We start from the raw sequence: 21,110 nt of genomic DNA, 5'->3' as shown, positions 1-21,110 counted from the left end.
GTGTCGAAATGCAGCCTGTCTACCACTGAGCCATGGAATTGGGCCTTGCTCCTTGTGCTTGCCTGTCATCATTATCTTATTCTTTCTCACTCACAGACATTTGGGACTGGCTTTTATATTGTAGATAGGCAAAAGTAAATAGAACTCCCTGCCAGACATGCTCACATTGACACCACATACCAGCATGCTCCTACCCAGTGTTGATACTCAAGCCCAACTATTAAAGATGCATGCATGCATACTTTCGTAGATACAATGCATTGAGAAACTGATATTTTGGATTATATATCAGCTGTTATCATTTGAAAAAGAAACACACACACACACACACAGAGGAATGTGCACCTTTTTACGTGAGTGCCCGTACCCAACTTTCAGCCCGATACAAAACTCTGGTGGGTAATGGCAAAAGGAAACAATTTCCTGCCTTGATTTGCATTTCTCTTTGCTATGGCCCACTAGAGTTTTGGATCAGGCTGGAAATTGGGCCCATAGAGTTTCAAGGGGTGCTGCATCACATGGACCATTCAGATTCTGTGCCTACGACACGTGTGCAAAGGTGCTCACGTAAAAAGGTGCGCAGGTGAGCATTCCTCTCTCTCTATCTCTCTCTCTCTCTCTATATATATACATATATTATTGGAAGTTACTATTATTTAAACAGTAGTAACTTAATTATGTTTTATAAGCTCCATGTGCTCACTGTTGTTCAATATTATTTTGGCAGATGGCTGAATATAGGGTATCAATATATGGTAGAAAACAGAGTGAGTGGGACCAACTTGCAAGTTGGATAGTGAATAATGAATTATACAGTGATAATGTCGTTTGGTTAATTCAGGTATTTTTTGTACCTACCCTTGGATTTATTTGTAGACCATACGCATTTATGGGGTTAAATGTTAGTATTTCAGTTTATATGTTGTGCAATTTAGTGCCCATCTCTACCTTCCTACATTTACAAGATGCTTTTCTTTTTTGGGCTATGCATGCTTATGTTCCATGGAGCATGATGAATTGAAGCTCTCCATACTTCCATCGTTTCATAATCATATGTGCAGATAAGGACAATACAATGCTGGTTGGCTAGTACATTATAGCTGTTTGTTACTTAATGCTATTAACATTATATTATCTAGGCTTGCAACTTTTTCTCCTGGAAATACCTAGCTTGGGGGTGGACAAAATCGAACATTTTGGAGTGGTTGGAAGTTTGCAAATTAAAGGTGGCATCAGTATTGGTTGTTAAAGACAAATAAAGCACATTTAAGTTACTGGGCTGTGGAAGTTTGGAGAAGTGTGTCATGGAGGACATGGGATGGGTCGGAGGTAAGTGGGTAGAGGTGGAGGTTTTAGTGATTTTGAGAAAGGTATTTGGTTTAGCATGGGTGTGGGGGTTAGGTGAGGCTTTGGTAAGGCTTCTCGTGGGGTAATCAGTAATGCATTGTCATTTTCCATTCCAAGCTTTAATAAGATCACTAATCCTGAGGGGTTCTTAGAGCCCTTGACACAATGGGTTGTCAACATGCCAATCTCTGGGTTGCATTTTTGCGTAGATTTAGATCTGCAAGTGTTATGAAATTACTATGAGATATAGAACCTAGACTGTGCGAAGGATTCCCAACAGCCCACTAGTCCAGAACTAGTGATCAGACTCTTATACCATAGGTAAAACCCAAGAATATGAAATTTTACTCAGATGACCATGATGCCTATTACACGAAACCTTTGGCAATTTAAGGAAAACCCTAATATAATAGGAAATGACCAGAACGCCCCTTGAACCCCATCACAACCATATAGGAATTCTATAAATTGGCCATAACGTATTCAAGCGACATCAGAATTGCATGATCTTGGGCTCATTTGAAAGCTATAAATCAATAGGCTTTCAAAAAGGATTAGTTTCGTGTTGTTTTGACATTGCTTGATACCCCATTAAGATGGCATTTTCAAAAGGTTGCAATTTAATGAATGAATTTTATGACATCTACGAGAACCACTTAACAGCCTTTTCACATATCAATAGAGAGGTTGATGGGGACATCACGCGCACACGCGCACTCACGCCGCCCCCCTTACGCACGTACGTACGTAGATGGAGGACCCCACCATCGATCTGCCTCGATGACGACGTCCAGGGAGGGCCTCCTAGCTAGAAGTCAAGTTTTTGTTCAGAAAAGTGGCCCGATAGTCAAGAAAAGCCCACCATGGGATCTCATGATCGTGGCCCACTCGTCAGATTGGTTTTATATTTTAGGTTTTGCTTATTGTTATTATTTAGAACATCGTGAACGCTTTAGATTTTCTCGTTTGTTTTTTATTTTAGTTTACTTCATCGCCAAGTAATAGGTGTCGCACATTGTGCGAGTTTTTGGGTATAGGGTTCTCCCTATAAATAGGCACCCCTTGTAGTTCTTTTCATTCATTGAAGTTAATAAAAAATTCCTGCTTTATTTTTCTGCTCTCTTCGTGAGTTGTGGAAGAATTCAAAAGTGGGTGCGAAGCCCTCCCTTTTCGAAGGGCTAACTACCGTGGTGCGAAGCCACATCGATCCCAATTCACCCCCATCTTCCATCATCTTTTTTTTCATCTTCCCCCACCATCCGTACTTCGAATTTGTCCTTTTGTTGCATCAGATTTCTTCATTGAAGCAGGTTTCCAGATTTCGGCCCGCAGGCGAGCTGAAACTTCGGCGGAGCACCACGCACAAACCGTACATCGGATCGAGCTGAAATTTGGAGGTTTTGGAGTCCATCCCTGGCCGACCAGGGCCAAGGTGGCCTTTTTCTGAATAGTGGGCCCCATACACGTGCGGCCTAGATCACATGCACGTCCGTCTGAGCCATTGTTGCTGTCCACACGCGGGATCATCTTTTGGCTCAGGTTTTTATCCTCTTTTATCCTCTCATAGCCGTTTTTTTCATGAATCCTAACCCTATATTACATGATCCCTAATTGATTTGCCCATTTTTATCACCTTAGGGTTCCTTGAATTGAAATTAGGGAATCCTTTGGATTAGGGACTGATTTTTATGCATGAGTAGTTGATTTTATTTCCCTTTGACATTGTTTGGTTTATAATTTTTATTGGTCCAGTCCTAGCCTGTGTCGGCTTGGACCCGCATAGATTCCCCTTTAATTGAATGTTTGGATTTTCATGTGGGATGTGGAATTTGTGTGATTGTTTCTGACTTGGTGTGATCTAAGCCTGCAATCTTGCATATCATATTTAATTTTCCATGTCCTGCATCAGAGGTGGAGTTGGATATGCAGATAGGTTGGAGAAACGGGAGTCTCAGGAGATGAGCTTATTTTTATGATGACTCCTAGAAAAATGAGTGGGTTCCTATCTTGTTTAGGTTTGATGGTTGTTGCCTCGTGCAGTTGCTTTCTCAGTGGAGTCTTGTTGTCTTTTCCTATCAACTGTTGTTTGCTTTATCACTTTAATAAAATTTCGATGATATTCATAAAAAAATGCCCACCAATTAAGTGATGTAAATACTAGTAGGAACTTATTAAGTCATGACTCAATTTAACTCTAACAAGTAATTAATATAAATAAATCCAACAAATTTGAGGATTTTTCAATTGATCCTGGCGGCCCCACAATATACTTGTTGATCTTATCAAATTTATTGAGTTGAAACTTGTTAAGTCATGGCTCACTTTAACCCTATAATTAAGGTAAATAACTCCTATGAATTTGAGGACCATTCAATTGAACCGGGGCCTTACAATATAATATGATTGTTGATCTCATCAGATGTATTATCAGACCATATATTTGGTCGAGATCATCAATCACTTAAAATATAGACGGTTGGATTGCCATGCTTGACGTCATTATGTGATTTACGCATTGCGATGAATTGGAAGGGGAAATTTTATAAAATAGCTATAAGACCACCCGTGCTTTATGGGATAGAATGTTGGGCAGTCTAGGAGCAACATTTTCATAGAATGAGAGCAGCTGAAATGAGGATGTTGAGATTGATGAGTGGAAAAAAACAAGGATAAAATTATAAATGAATGCATTCAAGGGAACATAGAGTAGCATGGCCATCATAGGATGCGGGAAAGTAGCTTGAATGGTTTGGCCATGTGCAACGGTGACCAAGAATTGCATAAGTTTGGAACGAGTTCAAGTTGAAGGCTCTAAAAGGGCAAGGGGAAGACCCAAAGGATGTGGGTGTAGGAAGCAAAGACTTGAGGACACATGGTTTAACTAAGGATATGGTCAACGACAGAGTGGATGGAGAAACATCATTCATGTAACTGGCCCCCAATTAGTTGGGATAAGGCTTAGATAATGATGATGATTTATCAGATCTTTGATCAGCCTGCTTATGTGGCCTTCCTATTTATCAATTGCACCTGATTTAGAAAACAATTCCTTGAAGTCAATATAGCATGAATCTTCTACCAAGATCCTTGTTTTTATTGTGTCTTCTTCAACTTCAATGTCAATTGGTGGTGAGGGCCTACACATCTAACTAACAACTTGTGCATAGTGTGGTGTTGAAGGACGCGACATCTCTTCTTTTGCTTGCAGTTCCTCCTGTCCTCCTTGTTCAAGTGTTGACTTCCACCCGTTTTGCGATAGTGGAATGGATTGCCTTGGCTGTTGGATTGTGGGTATTGGCATCTTCCATTGTCCTCAGTTGACTCCTCACTGCGAAGTTGCCCTTTGTCATCATTGGGATCTAATATCTGACATTTGAGTGGCGTTGAGACAGTCCTAGGTTGTTGATCTCCATAGAGCTTGTCAGTATACTCATGAAGCTATCTCCTTGACTGTCAAGTTGTCCACATCAGTCGATCCATTGATCTCTTCTACGAGGCCATCCATCAATTGATCTTCTGATTTGTTTGGAACTTCATCTAACATGGTTGTTGATCCATCAAAAAATCCATTTGTGGATCCATCGAGCAATCCGATAGTGGATTCCTCTTGGATTAAGGTGTTGTTTCCATGCAAGCCATTCACTTCTTCAAATAGTTTTAGGTCATATTTAGTTCATCCTATTTTTGCATGTACTTGGTGTTCGAGTTGTTGGTGTCGCTACAAGTTTCGTTGGCCGGAGATAAAGATATAATATCGTTATCGCCAATAATATCGCCGATAACCAGAAATGTGGGAAAATGGTGGAATTTTTCAATGAAACTTCAGGACATGCCTAAAAATACATATTCGTATATTCAGGAATGAAAAAATTGAAAAAAGAATGGATTAAATAATAAGTTTTCATTTAATGGGGTCCAAAAAGCATGTGTTGGCATAAGAAATCACTCCAACATTAACCAAAATGAGATTATCTATTACAAATGCAGCTAGCTTACAATAATTAAGACATGTAAAACTAAATGAATTAAAGAGGTACACATTTCTAGCCATATTTCATCCTCACATGGAGTGACGAAATGGACTGTAGTCACCATCTAGATCCTGTTGCAGTTAGGCGTAGTACTATTGCCCAACATGTTGGTAGTACTGTTCCTAGATCATCCTTTGCTCGTACCAATTGAGGAACTCTCTTATGTACCTCTGATAGTTGTCCTCCCCAAAATGTACGAGTACGCCTAGGTACACTGTGTGACATACATCGACGACATTTGCTAAGTAGGGTCCTGAGGAAATAGATCAAGTCCAACCTCGACTCCCTGATAGTATTGCTGCCAGTCATACGGGTACCCTGAATATCCTCTTGTCAAAGGGTCATGACATAAAGAACTATCTGTTAATTACTCGTATCTATGAGTAGACAAGTGTAACTGAATGTCCGAGCGGTTGTGCTCGTACCCTTGATATCCCCCATGCTCATAAGGTGGGACGGAAGTGGAGCTCCCCTGCTCTGAATTAATGTCCATAGATGACAAGCAGCGTGAGAAAGCATTAGTCGCGACACGTCCGGTTTTCTTCTTCGAACGACGCTGGAGCATATATGTGGGCTCTGATGCTCTTACCCTGGTTGGTGGACGAGATCCATGGTCATCGTCTTGAGTGGCATGGTCAAGGTATTGCTCCTCAGTGAACTGACCAACAGATCACTAGCTCTAACCTGTTGTGTACCCCCCACCGCTGCCACCTCCGCCACCACTAGTACCACCTACATTAGTGTCGGTGCCTCCATCCCCTACCTCATCACCACTGTCGTCGTCGTTGTCGTCCTCACGACCAATGTCAAGTGGGGGTTGAGTCTCATCATTATCACTCACTATGACTTGATGATGGGGAGGGGATTGTGAAGATGCTTCCTCACCCTCATTGGAACATGCCGAACTCCTCACCAATGAATCAAAGGAGTCTGTACTATCTGCCCTCTGTTGGCTTACTACCTGATCAACATTGATACCAAGAGACGTTACTCCCTCAGCTACCTGTGGAGCAACGTCTCCTTCCGCATGATCTAAATCAGCTGATTTGGCCTACTCATAAAGTGGATCCTCATCATTGTCACCTATCTGTGCCATGGTACCTATAGACAACAGGTCGAGCGGATCCAGATTTTCCTCCATGTCTCGGTCTGTCCGCAACTCCCTCTCTGTTAACTTCATATTGTAGTGGCAATTAATGAGCTTCTGCAACTTCTCATATGCCAGCTTGTTCCTCTTGCTGGTGTGTATGAGTGACCATGTGCTCCAATTCCTCTTGCACAGTGAAGATGATTCAACTTATGCGAGAACGCGGACTGCCAATAACTGCAGTGCGAGCGTGTTGACTCCGTACATCGCCCACCACTCACCTATATATCCCATGAGGAGCTTGTTTTCGTTTAAAGTTTAAATGAAAAATGCAGTTACCTAATTATGTTATAATACTCACACAACAATATCGTTTCTATCGATACTTTTGCTAGTGCGGATGAGAACGTACCCCTAACATCCCTAAACCGCAACAATTGTAAACATGGATTCACGTGTCATTATTTTTAATCACCTATATTTCTAGAGGCTACAATGAAGAAAAAATATTTTATCAATTTCCATTGGCGAAATCTGCTCAAATTGTATTATCTGGTTATTGAATTCTGCTTGTGTTGTCGATTATGGGAACAATCGTTCGAACACCTTATAGACGGCTATCATCAAAGCATTATTCTCATGGAGCCGACGTTTGTGATGGAATTTGGGATTCAGGTAGTATGCTAAAGCCCAAATATTATTTACTCAGTTGCATTAACATGCAAATAGAAGTGATTCTTAAAGTGCAAGTGCAAGTGATAAAAAATACAGGTAAACGTAACAACTTTTCAGCTTGGTGGAGTGGATGCTTGAGGGTCCTAGTCCATCGTCCATTGATGATATCGATCACCCACTTATGCGAATAGGGGATTGCATTTGTTATCCTATCTCTCATGATTCTCATAAGCTCATTCATTGAACCCATCGAAGGCCACATCTCATTATCTACGACTCATAGGACCTTGTAGATCAGATGCAGGATGGAAACGACAGTGTGAACTCTATCCTAAGAAAGTTTCGAATAAGTTCTTGAGAGCCACACGGTGCCTGTATAAGTTATCGAATGTAATGAAGTTCGTGGTGAACCGTGCCACACCTAGTCTAACGATGTCTCATCCACAACAGTCACGCATTGCAGCCAACAACCATGAGTGATTATATATAAAATTTGCCACTCTCCTCGCATCCTGGATGGTCTTCCTGACAAAATCCCTCTGGCCTATCCCCTCAAGCATTAAATTAATACAGTGTGCTGCCCATGGGGTCCAATAGAGATTGTACCTCATCAATTTTTTTCCCCGCCTTAACGAACGCACTGTCATTGTCTGTCACAATTTAAACAACATTCTGGGACCCAACATTTTTAATCACTTCTTTTAGGAGGTCATATATGTATTTGTGATCTTTTATATTGGCCGATGCATCAATGGATTTGGGGAAAACGGGTTGCCCTCTACAGTACTCCATGAAAATGATAATGGACAATTTCGTAGGTCTCGTCCAGCCATCACACATGATTGTCACCCCATACTGCTTTTAGTTCGGCTTGAGTCCAAGTACCTAAGCTTGCATCTCCTCGTACTCTCGATCAAGGTAGACTCTAAGAATCTCCTGTGGCGTTAGAGGCTTCATGCCGAGCTCGGCACGCTGCATCTCCTTAATCATATTTTTAAAGTGAGGACCGGCTACTGCATTTGCTGGTACGTGGCTCGAGATGAACCACCTAGATATAGCGGCTCCCACTTTCTCCCTGAGCCCCTTGTTCCACATATTTTTAAATATCTGTTGATTAACACCTGCAATAGATGCATCTATGACACAAGTGCTTTGTGTGCTTTGTAGGCCATGCCCGCCAGAACCACTACCATCCATATTGCCTCCCTTAAACCGTCTACTGTTCCCACCAGCCTCATGTCGGGACATCCCAAATGACAGCCTACTCTCATCAAACTGTCTTCTTTGCTCCCCCTCCCACTTTGATGCTTGAGACTCACGAATCACTTGTTTGAACTCCCTCCTATCCCGAGCCGTAACACAAGAAGCTAATGATATAGTTGTTTCTTTAGTTAAGGGCCGATTTGGGTGCATGTTAAAGAGGATTGGGGATTTGAGAACCTGAAAAACTGACTTCAACTCGACTTAGTAATCCATCGGGTCAATTTGACTCCTAGACTTGATTGTGAACTTCGAAAAAAAAAAAAAAAACTCCAAAGTTAAAACATCAATAATTAATAATTATTGTTTAGAGTATAGAAAATGATTAGAAGATGCTACAGTATTAGTATTATGAAACCTAGAAAAAACAATATAAACATTTCTCTAGTTGACTTAGGATCAATCGAGTTTTGAGTTGACCCAACAGGTTTCTAAATTATGGTTTCAAGATGTTAGCAAGTATAACCATCTAGGAAGTGAGAGTGGAGAGTACAAGTTTGAAGGCTAAGCGTCATCTGGATGGAAGATTCCTGCAACTAAAGCTCAAAAAAATGTGTATGCCCCACATTTCAAGTGAGATTAGTGTTTCAAATAGCGCCTGTAGCATACGCTACGTAGCGTAGCGTGGTCGTAGCGCTACGTAGCGTCCCAAATAGTGTAAATCCCCTGTAGCATACACTAGGGGGGGTCGTAGTTTACGCTACAGCTATGTAGCGCGTAGCGTCCGTAGCGTAAGCTACAATGTATTTTTTTACTGTTTTATTTTTTTTAAATTCTTTTTTTCACGTTTTCTTTGTTTCTAATGTTGAGGAATGTAACACTTGTATTGTACTTGATACTTTTAACCTATAGGATTTTTATTTCTTTTCATAATTGTAACTTGTGGTTTCAATTAGACATTATTAATTAAAGTGGTTTGCTTTGAAAGTTGTTGATGTGATAATTATTTAATTTGGCTTATATATGTGAATTGGCTTTTGATAAATGATAACTAATAACTTTTTTGAACATGCTTATAATTTATAAAATGAATCATCTTTTAGGCATATATATATATATATATATATTCACTATTTATTATATTTGTCCTATTTTTAAATTAAAAAATAGAAGTATCGTGTAGCTTATGCTTCACGCTACGTATTTACGCTACACGCTATAGAGGGCTGAGCGCTACGCATCACGCTACCGCTATTTAAAACACTGAGTGAGATAAAGAACATCATTGAGACCCGAAGTAGGGACTAGGCCAACGTTCTCTGAAGGGGTGAATTGCCCTACTATGACTGAAAAAATTATGCCTTTGTGCATCGCTTTTATGGATGAAGTTTGTGACGAAAGAGAAGGAAAAGGAAATCAGAAAGCACTTCGTAGAAAACGGTAACATGCAGATAAATATTTGTGTATATAAGACAAGCTTTGCTGAAGAATCTATTTGTTCCAACAATTCAGACCCTATCTCTTACATACCGTTGTATCAGGATTCTGATTTCCGACTTGCAGAATTTAGGAATGTGTCTTCTTCATTTTAATACTAATGTTTAGATAATGAAGCAATATATTTAAAAATCTGTGCACTTCATGCAGCAAAGAGATCCACATTTTTCTTTTTGTTTTTGTTTCACATGTTTTGGTTCAACAATTTTGACTTTAGAACAGCAGAGCAATGTAGCTGCAGAATCATGCATGATTTTTGTAACCACTGTTTTGCATTCAAGACAAATTTAGCATAGAAGCAATGTGCTAGCCAGTCTCATGTCCAGTAGAGTAGGATTGGTGCTAAGTGGGTAATCAGTCATTAAGCTTTTACCAAGCAATCATGATTCATAAGAATGTGTTTGAATATGTTGGCAAAATAGGAAATGAGAAGCCGAACACAAATATTTGGAAAAAGGCTATGACAAGATGGGTGATAACTTTTATATATATATATATATATATATATATTCAAGATAGGAAACCATATCTGAGAAATGCAGTGCAAAGTAAATGAATCCCCTGCTCATGCACAAAAGTCAGTATACTGGAATAGACTATTTCTGGATGCACAGTTTCATTTGTGTATCAAATGCTATCTTGCGTTTGAAGTAGTCAAAGACCATTCTAAATGTGGATTACTTAAATGTAGCTTCTTTATTTATTTGCTTGGTTTTGTGGTATTTACTGATATGTAGGGATGTTTATTATATACAATCTTATTCTCATATTTTTCATGTTTCAGCTTCCACGATTATACAATATATACAAGGAGATGGGAATCGTTACATCTTTCCAGAACATTCTTGACAATATATTTCTTCCCCTTTTTGAGGTCACCGTCAATCCGGATTCACATCCCCAGTTGCATGTTTTCTTGAAACAGGTTTGCCCCATGTCTGATACCATCCTGCCATCCTGTTTTATTATTCAAGTGCGGGAAACTAATGTTTAGCTTTAAATGACTAATCCCCCCTTTTCTAGTTCCATAATCTATATGTTTACTGTGACACCCACGCACATGCACAGGCACACACACATCATGATCGAAATTTTAGTTTTTTAGCTTTCAGAAGTTGCATTTTAGTGGTGGTGGTCTTGCAAATTTGCATCCAGCTGCAGTTCTATAGTCCAGAAATCTCAGCCTGTTACATGTCTGTAATTTCTGAAATCGCATGATTCCAAATAGAAGTTGACGAGTTGAGATTTTCTGATGTCGAGAGAGTGAGAAGATTTTCAGCGGCAGTAAAGTATTTTCAGAATTTAGACTTTGCAGCAGCTTTGTAATTTTTGGTAGTTGCACCCATTGTTCTGAGTATTGGCGATATTATCAATAATATCACCAATATTATAGGTATCACCAGCTCGGTGATGCCAATAACATTGGTAGTATTAGAAATTCCTGGTATCAATGATATATCGCAAATATATCGCAAAGTATCGCCAATCTATGGTGATATTTTTGGCTGTATAAATTCCAGCTATTGCTTCTATCGCCAATGTATCAGCGATATTATCGATAATATCGTTGATGCATCGATAGCGCCAAAAATCTATTTATTAAAAAATTTTCTATTTCAATTTTTTTTATGGGTGCATGGTTGTATGATGAAATGCATGTATGTATGTGTATACGTATACATGCATGGATGGTCGGTTGGTTGGATGGGTATGCATGTATATGTGCATGTGTGTATGTACACACATGGATGGATGGAATGGATATATGGATGTGTGTGTGCATGATGGATGGATCAATCATGCATGCATGTGTGTCATTATATGTATGTATGTCTGCATGCAAGGATGGATGGATCATCCATGCGTGTCTGTATGTATGTATGTGCGCATGCATGATGGATGGATGAATTGATGGATCCACCATTTTCCCCTTGTTTCCCAAATGTTTTCCAGAGTCAGCAATACTTGCTTTTAGGGCCTCATTAAAGGAAAACTTATTATATATGCATCTTTTTTGCTATTATTTGATTCCTATATATAAATGTGTATTTTTAGTGTTTTCTAAAGTATGTTTGAGAAATTCCACCATTTTCCTCATGTTTCCCCCAATATTTCCCCAAGTCAGTGTTACATGCATTTAGGCCCCCATTAAAGGAGAACTTAATATATGTCTTCTTCTTTTTTTGCAATTATTTGATCCCTAAATATGCAAATATGTGTATTTTAGCATCTCCTGAAGTTTCATCGAACAATTCCACCCCATGTATGCATTTCCGGTTATTGGCGATCAAGAGATATGGATACATATTTTTATATCCCTAGCGAACGATACATGTAATGGTATCATGAATACTTGCACCTCAGAACTCTCTCTCTCTCTCTCTCTCTCTCCCTCTCTCCCTCTCTCTCTCTCTCCCGGTGCTCTTAATCTTCTCAGATCTCTTTGTTTCTGAAGCATTTTCTAACGTCGTTGCACTTCAATTGCCAATGGTTTCTATCTGAAAAAGCGGGACTCTTCCTGAATCTTCTTTTACGATTGAATTGAATCATGCAATTAGAGATTCGATCGTATTATTTGAAAAAGGAAATATAAGATTTGGATGTGATTTGATCTAACAACTGAATCACCTTTTGTATATTTTACTGCTCGAGTTATAATTGTACAATTTTGACAGCAATGTCGAAGTACATATTTTGATATTTTGTTCGAAGCGACTCCAGCATTACTTGGGTAGTCCTGCTCCTGATTCATTCAATTAAATTGCATGACATACCAAACCTCCTGCTCCTGATTCATGCAATTAAATTGTGTGATATACCAAAGTAAAGTGACAGAATTTCTTGAACTGCTTTTATAGGTCCTTTCGACTTTTAGTTCTAAAAGGCAACAGATCATCTTGCAGATGTTAAATACAAGCAACTGTCACTTCTATTTGTAGTTTTGTACCTAGTTGCATCATCTGTGACCTCATCTTTTGACTTTTCAGGTTGTTGGGTTAGATTTGGTGGATGATGAAAGTAAGCCTGAAAGACGGCCAACAAAACACATGCCTACACCAGCTCAATGGACCAATATATTTAATCCTGCATTCTCGTACTATGTGTACTACTGTTATGCTAACCTGTACACATTAAATAAGGTTCTTATCGTTCTTTTCAGTGCAGCTTTAATTCCAGTTCCATACCTACTTGAAATACTGTTACTTCTAATTCCTTGTAAAGTTCTTTTGGAACAACACCAGCTCACTGCAAGTAAATGTTTTTGTTATATCGATATGTTTGTGCACAGCTATAAAATGGAAGAGTATTCTGAACTATTTACTGTTTTCTCTCAGCTCCGTGAGTCAAAGGGCATGACAACAATCAAATTCCGTCCACATTCAGGGGAGGTTAGAATTTATTTTCTTCTTAGTTCTCTGTTTTAAGAGGTTTTCTAATCTTACTTCCATGCCTAATGGCACACGTGCAAGATTTGAGCCACTCATCAGGAGGGTGTCTGCTGTGGATTTCACAATATCCAAAACTCAGTAGTCTGGTAATCCTAACGGGTGGGTTTGATGAAAAATAGATGGTTGAAAAAGGTTGCCGAGATTTTCTAGCCATCTTTTTTTCCCAGATGATTTCTTGGTTGGTCTGATTTTTGTCTATCATGACATCCTGATGGGGCCCTCTCGATGAGCAACTTGGATTTCACATGCACGTGTCTGTGAATAAACAAGGATGTGAGTAAGATAAACAAATTTTCTTGTTTTTTGTACTTCGTTTCTCATGAGCTGTACTGTTTGAAGGCTGGTGACATAGACCATCTTGCTGCAACATTCCTTACGGCTCACAATATTGCTCACGGAATCAATCTGAGAAAATCACCTGTCCTCCAATACCTGTATTACCTTGCACAGGTAATCAAACTTTTATTTAATTTTTTCCCTTTCCTAGCTAGTACTGGTTGGTTTGGCACAGTTTGGTCTCTTGATATTTTATGCTTGATACTCGTGGCGGGGTTTATCTACCAAAACTTAACCACATGATTATATTTTTGTTCCCAGATCGGTCTGGCCATGTCACCTCTAAGCAATAACTCCTTATTTCTAGATTATCATCGGAATCCTTTTCCAATGTTTTTCCTACGGGGCCTCAATGTTTCTCTCTCAACGGATGATCCTTTACAAATCCACTTGACTAAAGAACCTCTTGTTGAAGAATATAGTATAGCAGCTTCAGTGAGTTTGCTCTCTCCATCCTTGCAGAATTCTCCTAATTTGAGGAACAGGAAGCTAACCAATTCAGTTGCAGGTTTGGAAGCTAAGCTCATGTGATCTTTGTGAAATTGCCCGGAATTCAGTTTTACAGTCAGGATTTTCACATGCTCTCAAGGTATATAAACTTAGTCTTTTAAGTTGCAAAATGATGCTGATGTTTAAGGAAATTACCAGTACCTCTAGTTATGTTAAGGTGGCTAAATTCTCTAGATCTACAAGAAGGGTGGACAAAAATTACAACTTTTTTTTTTTAAAATTTAGAAATTACCTGAATTTGACAGTTCTGGAAATGTTGATGGCATTCTCATTGGAATGGATAAAATCGTTTGACAAAGATCTGCAAAAGCCTCATCTTTCAACTGATATTATAAACTTCTTGAGAACGTTACTGACAATGCAAAATGCTAGAACAAGATGGCCCTGACATGTAAGCCTTTGGTGTTTGCTGTGGGGATGCAGGTCCTTTAAATCCCAAGTTCCTTCTCTGTACATAGCACCTGTTTATGCTAATGAGTTGAAAAATTTAGGAGGCAATGTTTTGAGGAATTATATGATTCTCAACCCAAGAATATGCATGTCATCTTTGGATTTTCAGTTTGTATTAGTGTGGCCTATGGTTCGGTGATCCATGTTGTTGATCTGATGAAGCCTACCAAATGGACCATACACCAAAATCTCCGAGAATGGAAGATCCTATCCACCTAATCTTTGGCCTTTTCAGTTGAATGTGGGTGATAGCTGCATTTCGTTTACTAACTATATATTCCATCAAGGACTTTTGCGGCTTGATCCCTCCGCTGTGAGGTGGCCCATCGTATCAACATTTTAGATCACACAACCATGGCCCCATTTCTGCAAACGGACAATCCAATGATGCTAAACATATCCTTTGGTTGAGGATCATATAATTCAGCCTTTTGAGTATCACACCACATCTCTATTACCTATTCTCCATTGTGTTTGCAGTGCTTTTTAGGAGCCTTTTTTCTGAATATTCTCCCCCGCTCCCCTTCCTCCCTCATCTATCACCTACAAAGCAATGCAATATTTGATCAATGAAAACCCACTAGCAAAGCATCTGTTCTGTTCTCCTTAGTGATCAGAGCATCTTCAATGTCGCAAATTGTCTGTAAGCTTTGATTATTATTGAAGTTTTAACTGAAGCTCGACTATTATTCATTGCCAGTCTCATTGGATCGGAAAGATGTATTACAAGAAAGGTCCAGATGGGAATGATATTCATAAGACAAATGTGCCTCATATTCGAATTGAATTCCGTGACACGGTATGCGATCATTTTACCTCCTTTTTTTTTTTTTTTTTTTCCACATTTGCTGCTAGCCATTTTAGGTATGTCTTACAAGAAACCACTGAACCTGAGAATGGACTGCCATTCAGCTCAATCACCTGTGTTGTCTCCTGTTTCCAAAGATTGTAATTGCTCTCTTATTGTTTTGGTAGCATCTCCTTCTACCCATGTCCACTCTCGTTAGGTTTTTGGTTTGAGAATTTACTTTTTGAAAGGAAAATTTGTTGAGAGGAACTGCAATTTTGTAGATATGGAGAGAAGAGATGCAGCAAGTTTTTTTGGGCAAAGCTAATATACCTGAAGAAGTGGACATGTGAGGTGCAAGGTGCATGATGTACTTATCTATTCTTGATTATCAGCAATCTGTTCCCTGGTAAGCTTTTCAAGGTTCATGTCTCTATCTTTTAGACAGCTGTTTCTTCTCTGTTTTTCATCAGAACATTGTACAAAAAGATGAATGGTATGTTTGTTCCGAACAAAAAAGAGGTGGAAAAAAAGAAGAAAAAAAGATGAACTGTATGACCTTTGTACCACCCTGATCAGTTTTTATTTTTTATTTTTCATATGTGCAGAAGGCAAAAGACCCAATATTCCAATTTCATCTAGCATATGAAATTGCAGCTCTGTGGGGATCTTTTACCCAAGAGTTTCAAGCTGAAAATTTGGTTCACACAGGCAAAAGGGGAAGCCAAGATGTGTAAAGTGGTTGAAGCATACCCAATAATTGTAAGATAAAGAGGTCTGTAGTACTCAAAAGAGACAGTTGATGAGTTATCATTACATACACTGGGAGAAGAATGTTCTCGCAGCCAGCGTAGTTTGACCCTTTTAATCTGAAGGGTGTACTTACGAAATATAATTGCCTGTATTGAATTTTCTAGTGAAGCTCGTCTTCAAAAACCCTAGTAATTAATATATGCTCTCTACATGGTGGCTGATTTTTTTTTTAAAGATTGGGCTTGAATTAGGTCTTTTTCATTTGGTCCCATCCAAGTTGCACCCATGTAACTGTTTTATGGTTTTGATCCCAAACCTCTGTTGGATGATTGGGGCCATCTGATCAGTGAACTTTTTGGTGCCTACAGCGACTGGGTTGTGCACATTGAAGTCATGCCCTTGATAGAGGCTGCTTCTATTCCAGAACACAAATAGCTGTTGTGCATCCGGTTGAGATTTTGAAGCCTAGCACTGGGCTGGGCGAGGCTTGGATTTTGGGCTGGTCGGGCTGGCCCTTTGGGTTGGCCATGTTCAAAAGTTTGTTTCCATGTACCCATGCTGGGCCCATTGTTAGCCTTATTTTTAAGGGCATGTAGGAGCTTCAATGCTTGTTATGAGCTGGAATGACCATGTGAATCTGATACAAATAGAGGAAGTAGATAATGATTAGGAGAATAAATGGACTTTGCTGGCCCGTCAGGTCAGCCTGCACGTCATGCCTTTTGAGCGACAGCCCAGGTTCTAAATTCAAGGCCTAATAGAGTGGGCTTGAAGATGTAGGGTTGACATTTCTAAGGTCCAACCAAGTTACCTGGGGCCACATGTAGCCGTCAATGGCTCATAGTTGCATATTTATCGAGGAAATCGGTGCGATAGTCTGGACCCTTGATTTCTTGCAGGTATACCAGATCTTTTTCCACGGACTCCATGTGGTAATGCAGGACTAGGCACCGTGGGCTGCTTTTTTGTAGAAGATTCATGGGTTCATCGGGAAATAATGATCACATTCTTGACAGTATGTGCTTACCATGTAGTCGTGATGTGTGCATGTTCCATGCCGTCTGTCAGATGCATCCCTGATAGTTGAGTTTGTATGGGCACCACCACGATGTGCATGGTATCTCCATGACTGTCTGCAAATATACTTCTTTATAGTATAATTGTGATCTGATTGATGAAGTTTCAGGCAACCGCCACCAAGTTCCTGCAGGTGGAAGCTATGTGGGGCCCACCATCTGCTTGTTCATCAGTTTTGCTGGCTCATGGTAGGACATGAGCCCAAAAAATGAAGCAGATCCAAAACTCAAATGGGCCACATGACACGAATCAGTGGGGGATGAAAACATCCACCACTGAAACCTTCCTGGGGCTATAGTAGTTTTGGATCAGGCCAATGTTTTTGTTTTCAGTTCATCCCAGTGGCTTCTGGAAGGTTTCAACGGTGGGCATTATCCATCCCCCACTTGATCTGCCTCATTTTTTGGGTTTGTCCTACTGTGAGCTGGCGACACTGATAGATGGAGTGGATTTCTCATGGACATTGTGGTGGACCCTAAATAGCTTCTGTATAGCCATACAACCTTAAACTTTTGCTGCTATATATATATATATGGGAAAAGGTACTATATGCATGATTGTATTATACCTTCTATAAGGTTGATTGCTGGCGGCATATTATTCGTTGGATGGTGAAAATTTTAAACAAACCGGGAAATTTTAGAGGGCCACAAGTAATTTATGTGTGAGCCTTTCGTTGTTGGAAGATCATGTGTAAGGATTCTGTGTGGGGCCCACTATGATGTTTGTAATAAATCTAACCCATCCATCCGTTTTTCAAAATCATCTTAGGACATGCAACAAAAAATGAGGAGGATCCAAATACTAAATGGGCCACATGAGAGGAAACAGTGGGGACTTGGTGACCATCGTTGAAACATTCATATGGCTACAAAAGTTTTGTATTGGTTTATGTTCGTGGTGTTTTCATTTCATATCAGTGAAAATGACCTTATAAATGGTTTGGATGAAATATAAACACCAAGGTGGAGCCTAGGAAGGTTTCAACAATAAGCATTCCCCACTGTTTCATATTGTATGACCGACTTGAATTTTGGATCCTCCTCATTTTTGGTATAATGTCCTAAAATGATATTTAAAAATAAAAGGACGGATTGGATTTCACACAAAGATTACAGTGGGCCCCACACAAAATTCTTCGTCCGATCTTCATGGGAAAGGCTTTAGCAGGAAATCCGCGTCCCTGGGTTTTGAGTTTGGGAAACGGACTGACTACTCCCCCGCCACCGGCCAATGGCTAGTGGTCAGTGCTACGTGGGCCCCACCATGATGTATGTGTTTCATCTATGCTGTCCATCCGTTTTTCCATCTAATTTAAGGGGTTGAGCCCAAAATTGAAGCATATCCAAAGATCAAGTCGATCATGCCTAGGAAAAAGTGGGGATAATGATTTCCACCGTTCAAACCTTATAGTGATGTTTATTTGTTATCTAACCTGTTCATAAGATCATACATACATGGATGAACGGAAAACAAAAATATAAGCTTGATCCAAAACTTATGTGGCCCCCAAGAAATTTTCAACAATAGAAGTTCAATTCAACTGTTTCACGTGGTGTGGTCCATTCGAACATTGTATATACTTCATTTTTGGGATAAATCCATAAAATTTTCTGCGAAAATGGATGGATGGAGAAGATAAAATACATAAATAATGGTGGACCTTACACAATTTACTCAGTAAGCTGAGCAATCCCCTTCCGTCTAGGAGGGAAGGGGATTGGCTGGTGTACTACACAACAACTATATAGCTGGTGTAGATACGTGTTGCTCGAGCAGGAAGTCTCGTGTTCAAGACTCGTCACTGGGGGTGATTAATGCAAGGGCATTTTTACACTGGGCTCGAGTAGGGTCGCTTGTAAGATGCAGAGGCACACTCAGGGTGGGTGTGACCCATGGAAGAGGTCTTGTGTTCGAGACTCCTCATCGAGGGTGATAAATGTGCATGTTACACCAGGCTCGAGTAGGGTAGCCTGTGGGATGCGGGGACACACTCGGGGTGGGCAGCTCATGTGATTTGGGACCCACGAAGAGGGTTCGGCCGAGGTCTTAACTCATGAGATGTGGGGGTTGTCTATGAGATAAAGAGATTAATTTGCCATGCTTTAATAGTTCGAGCTTTTAGAGCAAGTGGTTAATTGTCCTGCATAAAATTAAGTGCCGACACTCCTCGAGCTCCGAGTTGCGCGAACAGTTCAAAGGAGATCAAAGTTACATGGCCCCACAATGATTTATTTATTATATCCACACCCTTCATCCATTTTTCGAGATCAATTTAGACCATTAAACAAAAAATGAATCATATCCAAAGCTCAAATGGACCACACCAAAAATAGCAATGAGGATAATGATTTTCATCATTAAAAAATTCGTAGGGTCTACATAACTTTTACTTTCCATCTAATCTATTAATAAGATCATAAATACATAGATGAAGAGGAAAAATAAATTTCATATTGATCGGAAGCTTCTGTAACCCCAAAAGGGTTTCAATGGTAGACGTTCAATCCTCAACTGCTTTTTGCAGTGTGGTCCACTTGATCTTTATATCAGTCTTATCTTTAGGCTCAAGCCTTAAGATGAGCTTGCCAAATGGATGGACGTTTTAGATATAAAAAATACCTCATACCTTATGATGGGACCCGCAAAACCTGTTGACATTAATACACCAGCTATATAGCTGGTGTGTGGTACACTAGCCAATCTGCTTCCGTCGCGGAGTGGAACGCGGATTACCTAATGAGAGGTTGAGTAGCTGAAGTCATGTCACCAAGTTCTATGGGTCCCAGCATGTGTATGTATTATATCCACACCGTTCATCCATTTTGAAAGATCATATTATGACATTATCCAAAGAATGAGGCAGATCAAAAGCTCTACTTGTGAGACCCTTAACCTTAGTATCCATTTTATTTCGTCGGGTCCCGCGGTCCTATCGATTGAATTCCGATGACCCGTGACCTACGGCTTGCATTTGCGATGACCCTTAAGTCCCATCATATAAACCTGACCCGGATCGACCTGAAACTAGCGCCATAGCGACCACATCGTCGCTACGGTTCCAACGCCGCGTCTTGTGCGACAATCTGAGTTGTACATCAAAAGATGTAGGCCGTGCTTATTGTGGACCGTTGATCGTGATTTGTGGGGCCCACATAGGGTGTACACATTTTCCCATGCATGACATCATCTTATGTTTCATAATTGCCCAGCTAGCCTAGGCCATAGGTCCATAGCTAGCATCTCATGATGAGTTCTCTTCTTTAGGCTACCACCTTTCCCTCTCTCTTATGGCAATCATGCCTTTTTCTCTATCCTAGGCTAGAAAAGTCTGGAGTTTCTCTTCTCAAGGAGAGAAGAGCCATCATTTGCTTCTAGTTTCTAACAATTCGTGATTACTATCCCTAAAAACACCAATCTTAACAACTTTCCTCTCATTTCTGCCCATCCTTTCTCCCTCATTTCTCACTCTCTCTAGCTAGAGGAGCTTGGACATCCCACCTTGCTTCCCATTCTTCAGCCTCTTTTCTCTCTAAAATCTCCTCATCTAACCATCCACCTTCAATGTCAACCTTAGATCCTTGAAGCTTGAAGCATATGGAGTCCCTTAGTAGAAGTTTGGTACAGATCTATTGAGGTGAGTGTCTTTTAGCTTAGGACTTCTTTCTTTCTTTCTTAGACATTCTCATTCCACTTTTAGGAGCTTGTGGGGCCCATTAAATGATGGTGGAGGCCCCCAAGTCTCCATGGATGAGGCCTATGGCCCATCCTTCTTGCATGCATGTTTCATGGATGGGCCCATTCTCCATGGACCCCATCATAACTTTTTCCCTTTGATGCATGTTATTGTGGGGTCATCTAGACCCTAGATCATGGTGGAGATGACATTCCCACCTTAGATTTGAATTTTT

At 40.1% G+C, this 21,110-nt stretch overlaps 1 protein-coding gene across 3 annotated transcripts in view; it reads left to right on the top strand.

Annotated features, from left to right (window-relative positions):
* LOC131242816 (AMP deaminase-like) overlaps positions 1-16,343 on the top strand; it is a 56,112-nt gene extending 39,769 nt beyond the window's left edge. The window contains exons 11-20 of one of the 3 annotated variants that reach the window (XM_058241712.1): positions 728-841; positions 10,622-10,762; positions 12,825-12,977; positions 13,173-13,226; positions 13,626-13,736; positions 13,884-14,057; positions 14,131-14,211; positions 15,283-15,381; positions 15,654-15,778; positions 15,978-16,343. In XM_058241712.1, the coding sequence (XP_058097695.1) occupies positions 728-841; positions 10,622-10,762; positions 12,825-12,977; positions 13,173-13,226; positions 13,626-13,736; positions 13,884-14,057; positions 14,131-14,211; positions 15,283-15,381; positions 15,654-15,722 (996 nt within the window). In that variant the 3' untranslated portion in view covers positions 15,723-15,778; positions 15,978-16,343. Of the gene's footprint in view, positions 1-727; positions 842-10,621; positions 10,763-12,824; positions 12,978-13,172; positions 13,227-13,625; positions 13,737-13,883; positions 14,058-14,130; positions 14,212-15,062; positions 15,223-15,282; positions 15,382-15,653; positions 15,779-15,977 lie in introns of those variants that run through there. The other 2 variants (XM_058241714.1, XM_058241713.1) reach the window with 2 other exon arrangements.
* Positions 16,344-21,110: the final 4,767 nt, after the last annotated feature.

This window comes from Magnolia sinica, chromosome 4 (assembly GCF_029962835.1).
Source record: "Magnolia sinica isolate HGM2019 chromosome 4, MsV1, whole genome shotgun sequence".
Lineage (NCBI taxonomy): Eukaryota > Viridiplantae > Streptophyta > Magnoliopsida > Magnoliales > Magnoliaceae > Magnolia > Magnolia sinica.
This window is presented reverse-complemented; position numbering and strand designations above follow the sequence as displayed.